The sequence below is a fragment of the Lactuca virosa genome, chromosome 8 (genome assembly GCF_052849685.1).
Source record: "Lactuca virosa cultivar CGN04683 chromosome 8, Lactuca_virosa_CGN04683_v6, whole genome shotgun sequence".
NCBI classification, from domain to species: domain Eukaryota; kingdom Viridiplantae; phylum Streptophyta; class Magnoliopsida; order Asterales; family Asteraceae; genus Lactuca; species Lactuca virosa.
This window is the reverse complement of record NC_136433.1, coordinates 32981469-32997702: the sequence shown is the minus strand read 5'-3', so window position 1 is coordinate 32997702 and position 16234 is coordinate 32981469. Positions and strand designations below refer to the sequence as shown.

The following is a 16234-nucleotide window of genomic DNA, read 5'->3' as shown; positions in this document are numbered from 1 at the left end:
GATGAGCTGAACGGATGATTCGTCGTCTGACATCATCCGCAACCTTCTTACTCATGTCTTACTTCCCCACTTATTTTGGGTAGAAGCACTCCACACAGCTGCATATCTCCATAATATCCTTCCTACCAAACGACTCAACTTCGCTACACTAATTTTATCTCTTTATGGCAGCAAACCCACCTTCGGCTGCACTTTCTATCCAACATTTCTGCCACTCAATATCACAAAATTCAACACGCTCCGTCAAATGCATGTTCCTTGGTTACCCTGAAAACTTTCGTGGATATTGGTGCTATAATCCTTCCAGATGCAAAGTTCATTTATCTCGTCATGTCACCTTTAACGAGACCTTATTTTCCTTTGCCGACACCAACACCTCGACCTCATATGACTTTCTCGACGACGCACCACTTCAATCTTTTCCATTCTCAACATCACCATATTCCCATGACTCCCTAAATCAACCACCTATCACTACACCACCCTCCCAACCCCTATCTTAACCTATACTCGCCGCTCGATGATGGAACCCACTCCCATCGCTCCAACCACCACACCATATGTCACTCCCACCACCGATACACAACCCCCATCTACCTCTACACCTAACACAAAAGACCCACCATACAAACCACCATCACCCACACCACCCAACCCACCTCATTTGGCTCATCCTATGACCACTCGTTCTCAGGCAGGTGTTACTAAACCTGTCTCTTGTCCCAACCTCCAAACTACCACCTCATCCCCTCTCTCAATGATTCCTACATCTATATCTATAGCCCGGTCTGACCCAAATTGGTTACTAGCCATTGAAGACGAATTTAGAGCGTTACAGGCAAATGAAACATGGGATCTAGTCCCTCGCCCGTCCGCTAGTCCAGTTATTCGTTATATGTGGCTGTTCTGCCACAAGTTTAAAGCAGATGGTTTGCTTGACAGGTATAAAGCACGACTGGTTGTTAATGGGAGATCCCAAAGGGTAGGGATTGATTGTCACGAGACATTTAGTCCGGTTATGAAACCGAATACTATTCAGACCGTTCTTAGTAATCTTTGTGTCTAAGGCGTGGCCGATTCACCAATTAGACGTTAAGAATGCCTTTCTACATGGTGATCTCCATGAGGCTGTTTTTATGCACTATCCTCCAGGATTTGTGGATGTCTGATTTCTTTCTCATGTGTGTCGTCTCATGAAATCTCTATATGGACTTAAACAGGCCCCTCGTACTTGGTATGCTAGATTTTCCACTTTTATCACCTCACGTGGCTTCCGGAGCAGCATATGCGATTCTTCACTATTCATATATCAACATGGCTGACACTGTGCCTACTTATTACTTTATGTTGATGACATTATCTTAACTTCCTCCAATTTTGGTTTTTTGTGCAGTATTATCACGTATTTGTCTCAGGATTTTGCAATGACTGATTTAGGGGCCCTTCACCATTTTCTAAGCATCATGACCACACGTGATCAACATGGTATGTTTTTGTCGCAAAAATCTTATACTCGTGACATTCTTCAACGAGCTTCTATGGCTTCTTGCAAGCCTTGCACTACCCCCGTGGGCACATCCACTAAATTCAGTGACACAGATGGTGAACTTCCTATTGATGGCACCCTATATAGGACTCTTGTCGGAGCTCTACAATACTTAATTTTCACTCGTCCAGATATTACATATGTTGTTCAACAGGTCTGCTTATTCATGCTTGCTCCGAGAGAGCCCCACTTTTAGTTCATGAAGAAAATTTTCTGGTATCTACAGGGCACCATTGAATATGGTCTTCAACTAGTTTCTTCCCCATCACACACTTTGACTGCTTACTCTGATGCTGACTTGGGTGGATGCCACGACTCTCGCAGATCTACCTCCAACTATTTTGTATTTCTTGGCCACAATCTAGTCTCTTGGTCGTCTAAACGACAACCTACGATCTCCCGATCTAGCTAGGAAGCAGAGTATAAAGGAGTTGGAAATGCTGTCTCATAGACCACATGGTTACGAAATCCGTTACTTGAGTTGCATGTTCCTCTTCGGAAGGCGACGGTAGTTTATTGTGATAATGTTTCTGCAGTTTATCTGTCTCAAAATCCAGTTCAATATCAGAGCACGAAGCACGTGGAAATCAACATACACTTTGTGCGCGAGAAGGTCCGTCTCGGTCAAGTCCATGTTCTTCACATTCATTCGTCTATGCAATAAGCGGACATATTTACCAAAGGCTAGCCACTTTACTTGTACCAACAATTCAGATTCAGTTTGAGCATTCGTCCTCCCCCCGCTCAAACTGCGGGGACTATTAGCCAATTAGAATATTGTTATATATTTAGGAGATTATTTTATTACTTTATATATCCTTTTCTATATTTGGTTGTATCTATACCTTCTTATATATAGGGGATCCTTATTCAATGAAAGGCATGATATTTAATTTACCATAATCATTATTATGATGAACCTCTTGTGACAAAAGAGTGATCATCTGACTTGTAATAAAATCACTTTGGTGACCATTTTTCAGGCATTAATTAGTAACCAAATATTTGTGAAAATTTTGTTATATTTTTCTTGTAGTGGATGATGATTAATACTTTTGTTGGTTGCAGCGCTGATTTCTGATGATTGGTATTTTCCCCATGAATCCAATAACATTAGGAAACGTATAAGTACAGTACAAGGAGGGCCACTTGGGCCGAGATACATTGGGCTAAATAAATGGATACAATAATAACATACATACAGATATATATATCTGCTAACATCCCCGCAGTTTTATCAGGATGAGAAATCCAAACATTCAAATTGGACTTGAAATCATTAAATAGTTGTGTCGGAAGACCTTTGGTGAAGATGTCGGCATACTGAGCGGAAGATGGCACATGAAAAACTCTAACGTCGCCCCTGGCTACCAGATCACGAACAAAATGAATATCGATCTCTATGTGCTTTGTACGCTGGTGTTGAACTGGGTTCGATGTCATGTATATAGAACTGATTTTGTCACAATAGACAATAGTGGCTTTCGTAGGCAGTCACCGAAGCTCACGAAGAAGATTAAGAACCCAACATGTCTCTGCAACAACATTTTCCACACCCCGATACTCAGCCTATGAACTGGACCGAGAAATAACCCCTTTCCGTTTTGAAGACTAGGAGATGAGATTGTCGGCGAGAAACACACAATATCCTGAGGTCGAACGGCGAGAGACTGGACACCCGCCCCAGTCGGCATCCGAGTAGGCACGTAGATTCGACGTAGTGGATACATGGAGCTACAAACTGTGGTCCAAAGTCCATTGAATGTAGCGTAAAATGCACTTAAGGGCATGAAGGTGGGGTTCTTAGGGATCATGCATAAACAAACATATATGCTGAACTGCAAAGTCGATGTCCGGACGAGTAAAGGTAAGATACTGTAGAGCACCGACAAGGCTGCGATACAACGACATATCAACAACGTGGGGACCAGTGGCATCCAGCTTGTGAGTCGTCTCAGTAGGTGTGCAGGCTAGATTGCACTGAAGCATGTGAGCGCGTTCAAGAATCTCTGAAGCATACTTTCTCTGTGAGAGAAATAGACAATCATGAGAACGAGTCGCTAAAATCCCAAGAAAGTAGTTGAGATCCCCAAGGTCGGTCATGGCGAACTCTCGACTGAGCTGAGTAATAATGGACCAAAGTAGAGTCTTAGAGGAGGCAATCAGCACAATGTCATCGACATATAATAGCAAGTACGCAATATCAGCTCCATGATGATATATGAACAAGGATGAATCAGTTATACTCTAAGAAAACCCCATGAGTAAAGCATGTTGGACAAACCGCTGATACCATGCCCTCGGGGCTTGTTTAAGGCCATATAATGAACGCTGAAGGTGACAGACATAATCTGGGTGTTGTGAGTCATGGAATCCGGGTGGTTGGTGCATGTAGACAATATCCTGGAGATGACCGTGAATAAATGCTTTATTCACGTCAAGCTGGTGAATAGGCAAGTGTCTAGAGATGGCCAAGCTGAGGATAGGGTGTATAGTTTCCGGTTTAACCACCAGACTGAAAGTCTCATCACAATCGATCCGCTGTTGTTGACTGCGCCCATTAGCCACTAACCTGGCTTTTTAGCGAGAGAAAGATATATATATATATATATGTGTATATATATAGAGAGAGAGAGAGAGAGATCCATTAACATTAAATTTCTGTTTGAACAGCCATATGGAGCGAACAACGTTTTTCCCAGAAGCGTGTGGAACAAGAACCCAAGTATCATTTGTAATAAGAGCATTATATTCCTCGTTCATGGCTTTATGCCAATTTGGATCTTTCAAAGCATGTATGTGTGACCTCGGAATAGGGGAATGGGAAGTAGAGTGGAGATTGAGACGCTCCACAGGTTTTACAATGCCACTTTTAGAGCGAGTGTGCATGTGATGAGTGGATGGTGGAGGAGGAGGTGCTGCAAGAGGAGGAGAGAGAGGTAATGGTGCAGGGTCCTCGTGAGGAGGATCCTGGTGAGTAGGGGTTGAGAAATCAGGTTTGACAACCGGGGGAGGAATGTGGTCGAGAACATGAGGGGTAGGAGAAATGATATATCTCAGAGTGGGAGAGACGTCGGAATCAGAAAGGAAATCATATGAGGGAGGGTCGGTGGGAGTGCCAGAACCATAGGGAAAGACCGATTCATCAAACGTGACATGGTGGGAGATGATTATCTTTCTGGTGGATAGATCAAAACAACAAAAACCACGATGATAGATAGGGTAGCCAAGGAAAACACATGGTGTGGATCGGGGCTGGAGTTTATGATTAGTGTGAAGTCTAAGGAAGCATAATCAACCAAACACGCAAAGATGTTCGTATGTGGGGTGGCAACGATAGAGACGGTAGTGGGGGTGTCATTGTTAATAGAGGCTGAAGGTAATAGGTTGAGAAGGTGGGAAGCCATATTAAGGGCTTCGGGCCAAAAAGTAGGAGGGAGATGAGAATGAAAAAGAAGGGTGCACATCATGTTATTAATAGTGCGTATCATGCGTTCGGAGCGCCCGTTTTGCTGAGAGGTGTAAGGACACGAGAAACGAAAGGTGATCCCGTGAGTGGCAAAATGAATATGAAAGTGTTAGTTGTTGTACTCCCCCCGTTATCACATTGGAATTGTTTGATGTGACCCCCAAATTGATTTGTTATGGTATTTGAAAAATGAAGAAATTTAGAAAACGCATCAAATTATTGTTTTAGAGGGTACACCCATAAGTAGTGAGAAAAATGATCTAAAAACAAGATATAATAACGCAATCCACCATTACTAGATATAGGAGAAGTCCATAAATCCGAATGAATAATTTCAAAAGGTGCAGAAACATGAGAATCAGACAAAGAAAACGGTAATCTAATGTGTTTGCCAAGATGACATGCATGGCAAGATACATTGTTTTTAGGTAAATGACAAGAAATAGAACTAGTAGAAGATAAATGTTTCAAGACTTGATCGTTAGGGTGACCGAGTCGTTGATGCCAAGTGGTTGGAGACGTGGAGACAAAAGCATAACTGGTGGAACTTGTGACTGGATAAAGAGGCTCGAAACTATCACAACGGATTTGTTACGTCCCGATTTTCAACACAAAATTAATTCATTTTTTTTAAATATATATAAAACACGAATCCAAAAGCACATCTTTATTAAAAGATCATTGTCATACATTTATTAATTATAAAAGTGAGTTTTAGCGGAAGTCCAAAAACATTATTAGTTTCTTCGATGCGAGTACAGTCACACTAGAGCCTTTCCATGGTTAGAAGAACAACCTGAAAAATAATTATTCAACAACTATAATCCAAAGCTTAGTGAGTTTCTCAGGATACCATATATCACAATACATATACATGCATATAAACAATGGCTCACGACCTTTCGCTGATCCACCAATTGGCTGACGACCTTTTGCCGATCCACCAATAATATTACGGCCTACCTGCCATATCGTCGTCAACACACGTGTCTATAGGCTCCCAACTTGTCGTCGTTCCGCAGTCAACCCCTAACTTAACTGTAATAACTTAAATATAATAACATTTAAACACATAGAGATTACACTTCCAACACTATTCTACTAGTTCAATTACAGTAACAATAAGCACATAGAGACTATACTTTCGGCTCTACTCAATAACTCGAGTATAATAACATAAAACACATAAAGACTATACTTTTACTTTACTAGCTCTCTATCCTAATATACATGAATATATATTGTAATACATAGTATAGTGAGATAACTCACCTCAAACAACTGTTGTATGTCTCACTTTACAATAGTTTCCCATCTGATTCCTCGATCTAAACGGGTAAAAATTGTATTTAAGGTTACCAACCTAATAATCATAAGTTATAATATAACTAAAAATGATATTTTTGTTATATAATAACGTTTCATTAATTATTTTATATAACGTTGTTAGTCTAATATAAAAACGGTTTTTGTAAGAATAATAATTTAGTTATAGCTATATCATGGTCTTTGGTCTAATAATTGTAAACGAATAAAAACAATACGACCAAAAGTATAACGTCAATTTTATCTTGAATTTATAATTATAACAATAATTTTTTTTTATCGATAATTATAAATATAAATAACAAGGATTAATATGGAAAAATTACCTTTAAAACTTCAACGATTTCAGGAAAAAGATCTGTTGATGTTTTATATTGTCTAATAGCTAGTATTTGTTTTTGATATAGAAGGTAGGAGCAATATGCATATTTATACTAAAAAGTTTGAATAAGATTTAATGAATCTGTATGATTACAAGAGGTTAGTCATCTCTCAAACTTAAGTAACACGTATTGCCTTCATTAATTCAAATGGTACGAAATTGTTAAATTGTATGAAACGTATCTTTTTCACATCCTTATCTTTGCTTTATATATATATATATATATATATATATATATATATATATATATATATATATATATATATATATATATATATAATTATTATTAAAATTCAATAGAGAACTTTATATATATATATATATATATATATATATATATATATATATATATATATATCAAGGAACCAATCCAAAGCGTCGGAATTTAAAGCGATCAACGGGAAAAGGAAGGGTTGTAAATTTTTATAATGGACGCACATGTACCAGATTATAACAAAACTCACTTCCTTTTTTTTCATTTAAAATTTTTTTAGGCCAAGTTGTTTATCGAAAAAAAAAAACGAATATACCGTTGTTCACGATTTTTCGTCCTCTTTCCATAGAGATCCATGATGATATATGAAAAACGAACTTTTTTTTTTCGAAAAAAACTCACTTAATTTTCTTAGTTTTTTCAATATTTAAGTTTATTTTTATAAAAAAAAACTAATTATACCAAAAATATTAATTTTTTGTACTCTATTAATAAACATCAACACCGACTAAAAAAAAATAAATAAATAAATAAAACCTCGAATAATACAGATTAACACTGTGAATCTAAACTGTAAATATTTCAATTTTTAACATTTACAATATGAAAAATCTCGAACAGTTCAGATTCACATTGTGAATCTGAATTACTATTATACACACTGTGAATCTGAGAAGGTTCAAAAAAAAACCTCGATCAGTGTAGATTCACACTGTGAATCTAAACTGTAAATATTTCAAATTTTAACATTCACAATGTGAAAAAGCTCCGATCAGTTCAGATTCACACTGTGAATCTGACTTCTTATTATGCACACTGTGAATCTAAGGAGGTTCATAATGTGAATCTAAATATGTTTACATATGAATCTGAACAGGTTCACAATGTGAATCTAAACTGAAATAAAGTTTTTTTTTTAACTTGAATATGAATCTACTAAAAAAAATATGAATTTTGATATATTTATTAATTTTTTTTCTATAAAAAAAATAGACCTTAAATTTTTTCATCAAAGAAAATGAAGTGGGTTTTTTTCGAAAAAAAAAATTCGTTTTTTATATATCATCATGGATCTCTATGGAAAGAGAACGAAAAATAGTGAACAACGGTATATTCGGTTTTTTTTTTTCGATAAAAAACATTGTCTAAAAAAAATTTTAAACGAAAAAAAGTGGTGGGTTTTTTGTAAAGGGTGGATTTTTTGGTATAATCCGCTGTGTGTGGGTCCAATGTAAAAGTGTACATCTATTTGCTTGGCTATGATTTCCAACGCTCACGATTGGTTCATTGGTTAATTATGGTTCTCTATTGAACCTCACCCTATATATATATATATATATATATATATATATATATATATATGTATATATATATATATATATATATATATATATATATATAACTTCTTAATTATGATTATGATAAAACATTTAAGTTGAATATAGTTTTTCTTTATAAAAAAACTAACATTGGATATATTTATGATTTCTAACAAAAACTTAATAATATATATATATATATATATATATATATATATATATATATATATATATATATATATATATATTATTAATAGATCACAAATCCACTCATATAATATAATATATGTTATTAAGTTTTCGTTAGAAATCATAAATATATCCAATGTTAGTTTTTTTATAAAGAAAAACTATATTCAACTTAAATGTTTTATCATAAATATATCCAATGTTTGTTTTTTTATAAAGAAAAACTATATTCAACTTAAATGTTTTATCATAATCATAATTAAGAAGTTATTTATAAAACTATTCTTCTAATCGTTGAACCATATATTATCAAATATCTATAAAAAGATATTATTTCACGACTTATCTAAATTTTATAATTGATATCTGACTTCGTAAATATAATAGATTAAATATTGTCGAAATTACGGGTGTTACAATTCTCCCCCACTTATCAGGACTTCGTCCTCGAAATCTAACTAAATAACTCTGGGTAGTTGCTTCTTATCTCTTCTTCCGTTTCCCACGTCCATTCTGATCATTCTGATGTTTCCATTGTACTTTTACGAAACCAATCATTTTGTTGCGTAATGTCTTTGTCTTCCTATCCAAGATCGCCTTTAGACGTAAAATATCGATTCATTCCGTGATTAGGAACACTGTCGACTCGTTAAGAAGCGAGTAATTAGGGGAATTTACATATGACATCCTAACTGAATCTTATTTCCGAAACATGCCCCTATAAAGTCTTATATTATACCAATATGGCGTTGTGTCTTACAACATATTTCTATGGTATCCTTTTAAAACACACACGAACCTAGATTACAAGTGGTCTCTCTACCTAGTTCATGTGTTCCAACATTTTGAATTTTAATCAAATCTTCCATAACTGGTTCAAAAACTATGGAACCAATACTCTAATATTGGTGACAGACTCATTATAAGGCTTTCTTATCTTTCCATCTACTGGATCATAATGAACACTAGACCACCATTAGCCTTCTCGCAAGGCTCTAACTACTCTACCTACATTGGAACATAGCTTAAATTCGATCGATCACACACACACACGCATTCGGGATAAGTCGCGACACTATCCAACTACTAGGACTACGATATTAGATCGTTGTTGTCATCATCCCCTATCGGGTGTAAAGACTCACGATCAACACCTCAGTAACCGTTATCTCACCGTTATGAAAGAATACAATTGTCATCCCTTTTGATGTCTATAAATCACAACATGCATTTGCTACTTAGCCTCTTGAGGCTACAACCGATTTGAGACCCTTAACTTATGCAACATGGATGCTAAAGTCTAATCGTTTCCCTATATTAACTTACTCATTTTATAGATTCAATTATAGTTTAATAATATCTTACTCAATTTCAATAGAAGGAATGACTAAACCAAACACGTAGTATACCCTAAAGTCTAAACTAACACTGACGTATCACTAGACGCATACGTAGTCGCACTCGACCGTGACCTTCAATTGAACATACGTACCTAGGAACTTACTTTAACTTCTTTCGATCTTCAGTGTCCTTTATTGTCAATCGAACTTTTGCATCCAAGAAAACTTGGCGAGCTTAAACAAGTTTCTGATGATATCCTGCCACCGTACTACTATTCTAACTCCCAGAGGAAATCCTTGGGTCCTCTTGTTGCTTGCAGTTTGATTATTTATTTATTTATTTTTACTAGTACAATCACACCTGCACTGGCAAGGCGTCTCCATGACTGAATCTCCAGCAACCAAAATTGCTTACGCAGGCGTTAACGAGCAATCATTTCTTTATTTGAACCTTGTAATCCATTATAGGGGTCCTTAGTTATCCTCATTGCTACCGATAACCTCGAGATTAATTGGTTTCGTATGGATCAACGACTCGATTCACCAATCTTATCATGTATATTGTTGATACATTAGTAAACTTCAAAAGGTATTACTACCTATTTTAATTGGGACAACCTGTCACACCCCCAAACCAAGGATGACGGAAACGTCTGGGGGTGGAGGACTTCATGTATAGTATCACAACAACGAGTATAATAGTGCTCAAAGTAAATACAACCATCATAAATATAATTGAAAAAGTTACACCATAGTATGTGTTTACATGTTTCAAATCAATTACACTATGATGACAAAATGAAATGTTTGACGATTTAACGTCTCATCCTCAAAAGCTGTTGATTTCCTGTTTCACTGATTTCCTGAGAATACAAGTAGTTTTGAAAGAGTGTCAACAATTAAGTTGGTGAGTTCATAAGAGTTTTATTTGAGAAAAGAAGTCGTTTTCCTTGTAAAAGCGATAGAGTATGATTTCAGAAAATTCAATATTTTCTTTATTGAGTGTGAAATGAACGCTCCTATGTTATGCAATAATGTACCCTGGAAAGACCTGTAGATTCCTTCTATGATCACCCAGTGTATATAAGTTATATAAAATTTAAGTTAAATAAACCGTTGAATATAATGGGTCTGCCCTAGGTCCACAACCAAACAAGGAACAGGAAGTAAGGTGGGCCCACCAATTCTAAGTCGATTGCGACTAAATTCATATATAACTCTAACATGTACACTTAGCAATTATAGCTGAAGTTAACAATTCTAGATGAAACGTAGTTTTAATGTCATGAAATCCATTTTGTGTAAACGTGGTGCTTTATAATGTATGTTTCAAGAAAAATCCCTTATTTTCCTTATAAAAAGTTATGTAGCCTTAAATCCCAAGACCGAGAATATGCGTGTGTTTTGTACTTATAATGTTTATACTAGTAATGTGTTTCCAAAGAAAATCCAATATGTTCCTTATAAAAAGTTATGTAGCCTTAAATCCCAAGACCGAGAATATGTGTGTGTTTTGTACTTATAATGTTTATAGTTTTAAATAGATAAAACCCCTTTTTAAAGTAGAATTTTCCCCGTAAACTTGAAAGATTGTTAACTTCCTATGTGAGTCGTTATAACCATACTATAACAAGAATTAACCTGCAACAACGTTTTTCAGACGTCAAGATCCTATGACTCTTGTCACCCGTAGACCTGCAGGTCCGGCTGTAGCTAGCAGCGAGGTGTGGGGTGTCAATCTCAATATAGATCTATACACAATTATCACGCTCTCCCTACAAGAGACTCTGGTTATAACTTACATGAATTTGAACCCGTACTCTAAGAGTACGATGGAAGAATTGTCTCACAACTTACGTTAACTAGTTTACATATAGTTTGAGTATAAAACCTCTTCCGTGGTGGAAGTGAAATCACCTTTTATGTAATAAATTCGTGATATGAAATCCATAAACTATTACTATTATAGTTTATCATGTGGTATATGAAAAACCCGTTTGATTTGAGAGTAAAACCTTTTTCATGTAGTATGTTTTTATCGTAAAATCCGTAAACTATACTTATTGTAGTTTATTATATGTGTTCGAAATGAATGAAAAACCTTATCATGAATGAATAATTTCTGTTTATGATGGTAAACTAACAAGAAATACATCCAACATTTAGAAACTTATTGTTATGCACTTTGCTCAACATACTACAAAGTGTTGTTAATATTGTAAGCTATGTAACTAGTTTTTAACCTTTCTACACTGTTTTACGAAAATCATAGAAAAATCATACGAAGTCAAAAACTGAATCCGTAAACTCTGCGAGTTTAGAAAATGTGTCTATTTTATTCATAATGTTTATTATAATTTTTAGAAGTCTTTAACTTGTGTGAAAATGTTCATATTCACAGACTGGTCCGAATTCGTTTCTGAAATGATAGCCAGTTTTGTAAAAATCACCATAAATTGTAGAAAAATCGTATGGAGATTTGCAAGTAGTCATTTGAAAGGCATGAACCTGAACTATTTGCATATTAAATATTTTTGCAATATATTAAGTTTAAGATGGTTAAAACAGTCCGTGAATGGAACTAAACTTTTGTTAAAGCTGATGTTTGAGTTTAGTTAAGTTTTTGGTATTTTAACTTGTATTCCCCCCCCCCCCCTAAAACTTGAAGAAAACATGAAAATGTGGGGGTATGAACTCACCTTGAGTTATTCCCTGAGATGAAGGTGGAAGAAGAGAGGTTTCCAAGTCAAGAACACTTGGGAGATACTTGAAGATTTGAAGATCTAGCAACAAATATGACAATATTTGTGTGAGAAATCCATGAATTGAGTGAAGAAGTATGGGAAAATAAGGTTCAGGATGAAATTTACTTAACAAAAGAGGGTGAAAGGCTCAAAACTCCTGGAGAATCTCGAAATCTTGGAGAGAAAAAAGGAGAGAGAAAGGTGTATTTGCTTTTAGGTGAAGTGTTTGTGATCTAGAGAATGTGATTAGTATAGGTTCTTTGTGTGTGTGGGTTTAAGGAGACTTGTGGGGGAAGGATAAGAGTACAATGAGTGGACAAGGTTGATGTGAATAGTGACTGAGGATGTCATGGAGTGGGTATGGGAGGTAGCTTGTGTCTTTGCTTTATGGAAAAGTCAACACTCCACCTTTTGTACTTTGCCTTTGCTCTTAAGAAAAGTGTGGGTTTTAATACAAGAATCCTTAGAACATGCATATTTTATGATCTTGGAAGGTTAAAAATAATAAAATATGGATTTATACGAAAATCCCGTGCGAAAATCATTGAAAACGGGCTTAAAACGAGATCGGGGTCGAAAACCGAGAAGAAATGGTAAAAATTCGAAGTCAGGCCGAAGGTTCGGTCCTTAGTGATGGGTTTTATGCAAAAGAACAATCCTATGTGCTCATACAAACCCTAATGCTTGGATCTAGGTTTCTCTATTGTACATGCATTGAATCCAAGACTTGCAAACCCTAATCTAGCATACATAATTCGAAAATTAACTTAATACATCAGATCTAGATGTTTACCTCTTCAAAGATTGACTTAGATCTTCTTTTCTTCTTCTCTTGAGCTTAGAGTCACAATTGTAACTCCTCTAATGGATCACAAACACCTCAACCAAGAAGGCAACTTTGAGAGAGGAGGGAGGGTGCTAATTTTCGGCCCTAGGGTTTCTCTTGGGAACAAGTGGCCGAAAATTGGAGCCTTGGGGTCTTATTTATAGTGCAGGCTGCTAGGGTTTCAGTCTAAACCCTAATAGATACCTTAGCCACCAAGTAGCCCAAGGAACCTTCTGGAATAAGGCCCTTGGACGAAAATATGATGATCCCTCATCATAATTTCGTTCCCCCTTAGTCCATTAGGTTTCCCAACCCAAAACTCAACTATCACACATTTGACAGTTTGTACCCCTTTATTTAATTAATCTCTTTTAGTCACCAAATTAATTCCTAGTTAATTTATGACTAATACTAATTAAATAAATATGATTTCTCCTTTAATATATTATTCTTATAATATATTAATAAACCATAATATCCTCTCTTTTTCCTCAAATTACCTTGTCAAGTTGCTTTGGTGAAGGCAACCCAAAAGGACCATGCATAACCGGGTCAAGTACATACCAAATATAGTTACGGGCTTAGAAACTAATCCAACAGTCTCCCACTTGGATAAGTCTAGTAACTATATCTCACATATGACTTCAGAATCCGGTTAGCAATCGTAGCTCTTATACGCTTCTGTCAACTCTGATCAAAATCCTGTCCTTCAGATAAGGGATCGTATAATCATCTGTTCTAGATATCATGCTGACAATACTTATTGTCCAACATTTTGTTTCTCGATCTCTGATCCGTTCGACATAGAATTCAGTCGAACACATCAACCTCATCCTGACCGGGCCCGGCACATAAGTCAAACCAAATCATCGAGTGGCCAAGATATCGCTTTTATTCTCTTAGAATAAAAGGAACAGATAAACTTCGACTTATATGCTTTTATTATCTACTAGCTAAGTTACACACATTAATACGTTTTATAACATCAAGTTACTGATGTGTTTTCGTATTATCAATATATAATCAACTAGAAAACAATAACCATATCTCTAGGTCTTAAGATAATATGATATTATCATCTTGCGATCACTTATGATAACATTCAAGAAGTGATACTAGCAAGTGCGGGTTTATTCCAATGCTCAAAACAAATTTCATAAGCACTCATAAACTTCGTAGCAAACCTTTGCTATGTCTAAAACCTTTCAGACAATCTACAAACAAATTTATGACAATCTTCTTTCATATCTACTTCCAACATATGAGCGATTGTGGACTGTTCGAACAATCTTATTATTCAGGAAGTCAAAACATGCAAAATTGGAAATAACAGATAAATAATCAACACAAGATAGTAACTTTCTTATAAATAACACACCTTTATTTAATCATCAAAATATTGAATACAAAATTATCCATTACAAATTTCCTACCTATCTAATCTAAACTAATATCTTCCTTTAGTCCAACGCTCCTAGCGTGCTTCAAATGCTTAACCCTACTCAGTCCCTTCGTAAGGGGATCTGTTGGGTTATCTTCTGACGATACCCTCTTCAAAACGAGGAGTCCCTCTTCTACCCGATGTCTAATGAAATGGTATTTCCTATCGATATGTCGAGATCTGCCATGATCCCTTGGTTCCTTGGTCAAGGCAACCGCTCCTTCATTATCACAGAAAATTTCCATGGGCTCCTTTATGGATGGCATAACTCCAAGGTCTCCTATGAAGTTCTTCAACCATATAGCCTCCTTTGACGCTTCGCTTGCCGCAATGTACTCTGATTCGCACGTTGAATCAGCTACGGTCTCTTGCTTGGAACTTTTCCAAGTCACTGCTCCTCCATTCAGGGTAAAGACCCAACCTGACTGCGATCGGTAATTATCCCGATCCGTCTGAAAACTAGCATCACTATACCCTCGCACCCTTAAGTCATCACTCCCACCGAGGACTAGAAACCATTCCTTGGTCCTTCGTAGGTATTTAAGAATATTCTTGACAGCAATCCAATGCGCCCTACCAGGGTTCCCTTGATATCTGCTGACCATGCTCAAAGCGAAGGCCACATCAGGGCGAGTACAGGTCATAGAGTACATAATCGAGCCAACTACGGAAGCGTAAGGTACTCGGCTCATATCAGCTATCTCTGCCTCTGTACTTGGGCTCTGAGTCTTACTCAGTTTGGTATTGCATTGGATTGGTAACTCCCCTTTCTTGGAATTTTCCATACTAAAACGTTTTAGTACCTTTTCCAAGTATGTATCCTGACTGAGTCCTATCAGTCTCTTACTTCTGTTTCTCACTATCCTTATTCCCAGTATATATGCAGCTTCTCCGAGGTCCTTCATAGCAAAACACTTCCTAAGCCAGGACTTGACCTCCTGCAAGGTTGGAATGTCGTTTCCTATGAGTAGTATGTCATCGACATACAATACGAGGAAGCTCACTATACTCCCACTGGCCTTGACATACACACATGACTCATCTTCGTTTCGCAGAAAACCAAAATCTTTAACCTTCTCGTCAAAACAAATATTCCATCTGCGAGATGCTTGCTTTAATCCATAAATGGATTTTTCAAGCTTGCACACCCTATTGGGATGCTTCGCATTGACAAAACCCTCTGGCTGATTCATGTAAACATCCTCAGCCAACTTCCCATTTAGGAAAGCGGTTTTTACGTCCATCTGCCAAATTTCATAATCATGAAACGCAGCTATTGCGAGCATTACCCTAATAGACTTTATCTTGGCAACTGGCGAGAAGGTCTCATCATAGTCAACTCCAGGAATTTGAGTAAAGCCCTTCGCGACCAATCGCACTTTATAAGTGTGCACTTTCCCATCCATGTTTGTCTTCTTCTTGAAGATCCACTTGCACC

At 36.4% G+C, this 16234-nt stretch overlaps 1 protein-coding gene and 1 long non-coding RNA gene across 3 annotated transcripts; one reads left to right on the top strand and one right to left on the bottom strand.

Moving 5' to 3' along the window:
• The first annotated feature begins 523 nt into the window (after window positions 1-523).
• On the top strand, window positions 524-2596 carry LOC145130223 (uncharacterized). Its single transcript, XM_079065060.1, has 4 exons — window positions 524-942; window positions 1394-1700; window positions 1773-1848; window positions 2583-2596. Exons 1-4 carry the CDS (start codon window positions 524-526, stop codon window positions 2594-2596), a joined length of 816 nt encoding a protein of 271 aa, XP_078921186.1.
• Window positions 2597-5726: 3130 nt separating this feature from the next.
• On the bottom strand, window positions 5727-6726 carry LOC145128531 (uncharacterized). 2 transcript variants are annotated; one of them, XR_013716971.1, is made up of 4 exons: window positions 6668-6726; window positions 6288-6343; window positions 5915-6062; window positions 5727-5811 (listed from the first exon to the last, which is right to left on the bottom strand). It is a non-coding gene; the product is annotated as an uncharacterized LOC145128531 (long non-coding RNA). The 2 variants fall into 2 exon arrangements; XR_013716970.1 differs by having other exon boundaries at window positions 5915-6053; window positions 6668-6722.
• Between the last annotated feature and the right edge of the window lie 9508 nt (window positions 6727-16234).